The following is a 4,510-nucleotide window of genomic DNA, read 5'->3' on the forward strand; positions in this document are numbered from 1 at the left end:
GTATATTTGCTCCAAAGTGTTTCATCATTTTGTTTCAACCAGAGAAAAACACTAAAAAATATTTGATGACTAAAAAATAATTTTTTCAGGTGTTTTCAAACAATGACAATGATTTCAGTTTGAGTAAAATTTTACTCAAGCTGAAACATATATGTATGTTGTCAGAAATGTTATCTTTTCTAAATTTTGACAAATGTCTTCTGCTTCTGTCTAATTCTGACAGTGTCCATTTAAAATGTTGTTGACTTCTTTGACAAGTATTTGTTTACATCACAAACAAATAAAACTGTTGTCATTTTTGCGGAAATCAGATTTTTACGTTTTTCTTAAAACTGTCTTCTTGTTGTGACAGTATCACATGAAACAATCTGTGGAAAGAAATGAGTTCATCTCTCTGCTGTCTGTCCTACTGCTATTTGCAGAGATACACCGCTTGGACTGAAATACCAACTTGAGCCAGGAGCAGAGTCATAGCACTATGATAAAACTGTGCTAATACACAATAGTAGGGTTTTTGGGGGGTTAAACTCACTACTAGTTTTTTGTTGTTATAGCAGTGACGACACCATAACAGCAAAGGAGCTGGTGGACAGAGTCACACAAACTACATTTCCGTTACCAAATGTCCGCAAAACCTCATCTATATTCTGCTAATGTCAATAAAACAATTTCGCAATTGCTGTGTTTCCAGTAATTAAGAAACGCAATTGAAATCACACACGAATAAGTTAGTTCACATGATTGGTCAAAACATCCACGCGCCTTGATCGACCAGCTGCTTCCTGTTGTCTTCGTTTGCGTCGTTTGGGCCATCAAAAACCGAAAGTGTTTTTTCAATGTTGGCGTGACTCCATGTTCCAAATTTATTTTTGTATTGTCAAATTGCACAATTATGTCGTGGTATAAAGCAAATCAAGTTTATCTGAATAAGAAAATACAAAAAATATAGGTATATTACACTCCATACTACTAAAAAATATCACCAAAAAAACATGAGCAATGTTTATATGTGGTATAAATGAATAAAAGAAACAATCGAATACTTAATACGAAATTGTAAAAGGAGTCAGAGAAGCAAACAGATGAGGCTGTCCCCTCATCAGGTTAATGATCACCTGATGTGTGATGGAGAAGGCTTAAAAAGCTATAAAACACACGTTTTACAGACTCTTGAGGAATGGAGATCTGGGCTGCTTTCAATGCCCTGGGATTGGCTGTTTGTTTGCTGGAGCTGATGTCAGTGTGTGGTCTGGGTGGGTCTGTGGATAGTCTGAGACAGAGGACAGAGTCCACAGATCCTCTCACTCAGGCTGGTGCACCGGTGCAGTGTACGCTGCAGGGCACGCCTCGTGTGTCAGCTTTCTCGAAGGACGGTGACTTTGTTATTGGAGGCATTTTCTCAATTCATTACCAACTTTATACAGTGATTTATAATTACACCACCAAGCCTGAGCCTCCCAGATGCACAGGGAGGTTAGTATGGAGAAGTGAACAACAAAAATGTGAAGTTTTGCTGTATTTTATTTTTTTTGCTATTTCATGTTGTATATTAGAAAATGATTTATTTATTTTTTGTTATGATGAATGCTCTTCTAGCAATGAACATAACATTTGTTACCTCAGATAACAAAGAGGCCTCAATTAGGATAATGGGAAGAAAAAACCCCCACTGACATACATTTAGGGTTTATGCACAATAAAACAAGTATGTAACATTAAAGAAAATGTGAAATTGTGATCTTTTAACATTTTTTTCAGTATGATAAGTTTCATTTATGTTTTGAATTCGCAGATGAATTATGTCATCACTTGTTTTCTGTTAAGCCACATCAATTTCTTGACTCTTTGATGCAAAGTTTTTTTTCTGAACATCAACCCTCTGGTTTTGTGCAGCTTGAACTCTCGTGTCCTGCGCTTCTTGCGCACAATGATCTTTGCAATTGAGCAAATAAACAACAGTTCCCAGCTGCTCCCCGGCGTCAGTCTCGGATATCAGATCTATGACTCGTGCATAGCGGTGCCGGTGGCCGCGCACGTTGCGTTTCAGCTGTCAAACGGCCAGGACCCCGTATTTCTCCAAGGCGGGAACTGTTCACAGTCTGGCGTGGTGGCTGCTGTGGGAGACTCTGGATCCACTCCATCCATCAGCATTTCCCGCATCTTCCGTTCCTTCAGCATTCCATTGGTAAGAAGTGTGAATTTATGGCAAACTAAATTCTAAAGTGTATTTCTACTTCTATTAAATCGGGGGGGAAAAAATTACAAATGGTTTGTTTAATTACTTCTTTAGGTGAGTCCATTTGCCACCTGTGCCTGTTTGTCAGATAAGCAGCAGCATCCGACGTTTTTCAGAACCATTCCCAGTGACCAGTTCCAAGCTGACGCGCTGGCCAAACTGGTGAAACACTTCGGCTGGACTTGGATTGGCGCGGTGCGCTCCGACTCGGATTATGGAAATTATGGCATGGCGTCCTTTCTCGACGCGGCGCTCAGAGAGGGGATCTGCGTGGAGTACTCTGAAGCCTTCTACCGGACCGACCCGCCGAGCAAGATCCAAAAAGTTGCTGATGTGATCCGAAGGTTTATGAACGATTAAAACGTTACTTTTTGCAGACAGAGTATATGATTATTTGACAGATTACTTTATGTGTTCGTCCTTGTCCATTTTCTCAGTTACATCGAAGCACAGATGCCTGGAGTCTGTTTTCATGTAAAAACAATAAGTCACAAAACTTTTGTATTTAAAACATTAATTCATTTAATTTGTGTTTTTTTTGTGAACACAGATCAACAGCCGTTGTTGTTGTGGCCTTTGCGGCCTCTGGTGATATGAAGGTCCTGTTAGAGGAGCTGGCCCGGGACCCTCCTCCGGCTCGTCAGTGGATCGGAAGTGAGGGCTGGGTGACGGATCCTCACTTGATGAGCTTCGGTTTTTGCGCGGGCGCCATCGGAGTTGCCATTCAGCAAGCTGTGATCCCAGGGCTGAGAAACTTCCTCCTGGATCTCTCTCCCTCAGACGTGGCTGCTTCCTCAGTGCTGACCGAGTTCTGGGAGGAGGCGTTCAACTGCAGTCTGACAGAAAGTGAGGAAAATAAGACTGCGTTTAAAACTGTCATCTGTTCTATAAACGCATTTTATAACAGATTACATCTCAACCTGATGCATTTCTTGAAATACTCATGAATGAAATTTTGGTTGGTCAATGAATCCAAAGGTTTTTCCTTTTTTTTTCTTTTTTTTCTTCAACTTAATTTGTTTCAACTGCTGTTTTACATAGTGGCTCATCTGTATTTCATTTATTCTTTAATACAGTAATTTATGCTTAAATATTTTTTAAAGACATACTACTACTACTGCTACTACTATTGCTAATAATATTACTACTAATAATAATAAATGTCTCCTCTTATACAAGCGTGTTTTAATGAAAACTAACCTTTTACTTCCTTAACATATTTTTCGTATAGCGTTTAAATAATTTTGGTTAGGATCAGTGATGGTTTCTGTGATTGAGTGTGTGCTTAGGTTTAAACGTAGAATGTCATAAAAAAGTGCTTCTGTATTCTTTTTTATTCTTCTTCAAATGTATGCGACTGAAAAGTCCTGTGCTGCGTCACTTCTGGTCATTTTTAATTCCCTCTCAACATGACGTGAAGCAGGAGTGTTTCCGCTGTTCTAGAGACTCGAGAATGAAGTCACACACTCACAAACTGCAAAACTAGGTGGCTGGCATTTGCATTCCTTCGAGCTGCGTCTAAACATATTGAACCCAAGTCCTAATGCTTAAAATTCAAGGTGAGTGTGGAAATGTTTGCATTTATTTGTTTCCAGACGCTGACTTGAGCAAAAGAGTGTGCGATGGAACCGAAGACATTCGAAGGCTTGAGAACCCGTACACTGAGACGTCTCAGTTGAGAGCGAGTAACATGGTGTACAAGGCTGTTTATGCGATAGCTCATGCTATTCACAATGCGGTGTGTGAGGAAAGGAACGCCATCATTCAGTGTGACAAACATGTCAGCTTAGAGCCAAAACAGGTCAGTTTGAGTGAAGAAGGTGATCTGAAAGGTTTTTTTTTGTAAGTGAGGCTGTTGATTCCTTTCTCTATGTGTTTCTTTCTCACTTCACAGGTCTTCACTGAGTTAAAGAAAGTGAACTTTTCCAAAAATGGCTATCATGTTTCTTTTGATGATAAAGGTGATCCTGTAGCTTTTTACGAGTTGGTTAACTGGCAAAGGAATGAAAATGGAGTTATTGAGCTGGTAACAGTGGGCTTTTATGACGCATCACTGCCGAGGGGAGAGCAGTTCCGTATCAACGGGAACTTAATCTGGCTGGACGGTGGAACACAAGTGAAGAGGCTAATGTTCAGAACTGCAATTGTTTGCTGTGCTGGTGAAGATGGTATTTTGACATTTTCTCTTTTACAGGTTCCAGCGTCCATTTGCTCAGAGAGTTGTCCTCCAGGAACTCGTAAAGTGTTGCAGAAAGGAAAACCAACCTGCTGCTA

The 4,510-nt window shown here is 40.1% G+C and overlaps 1 protein-coding gene across 1 annotated transcript in view; it reads left to right on the top strand.

Moving 5' to 3' along the window:
• The first annotated feature begins 1,193 nt into the window (after positions 1-1,193).
• LOC103139692 (extracellular calcium-sensing receptor-like) overlaps positions 1,194-4,510 on the top strand; it is a 24,165-nt gene continuing 20,848 nt past the window's right edge. Inside the window, exons 1-3 of the mRNA XM_016672646.1 lie at positions 1,194-1,473; positions 1,894-2,185; positions 2,291-2,580. Of these exons, the coding sequence (XP_016528132.1) occupies positions 1,235-1,473; positions 1,894-2,185; positions 2,291-2,580 (821 nt within the window). The 5' untranslated portion in view covers positions 1,194-1,234. The remainder of the gene's footprint in view (positions 1,474-1,893; positions 2,186-2,290; positions 2,581-4,510) is intronic.

Source organism: Poecilia formosa, unplaced genomic scaffold (assembly GCF_000485575.1).
Source record: "Poecilia formosa unplaced genomic scaffold, Poecilia_formosa-5.1.2 Scaffold63, whole genome shotgun sequence".
Taxonomy (NCBI): domain Eukaryota; kingdom Metazoa; phylum Chordata; class Actinopteri; order Cyprinodontiformes; family Poeciliidae; genus Poecilia; species Poecilia formosa.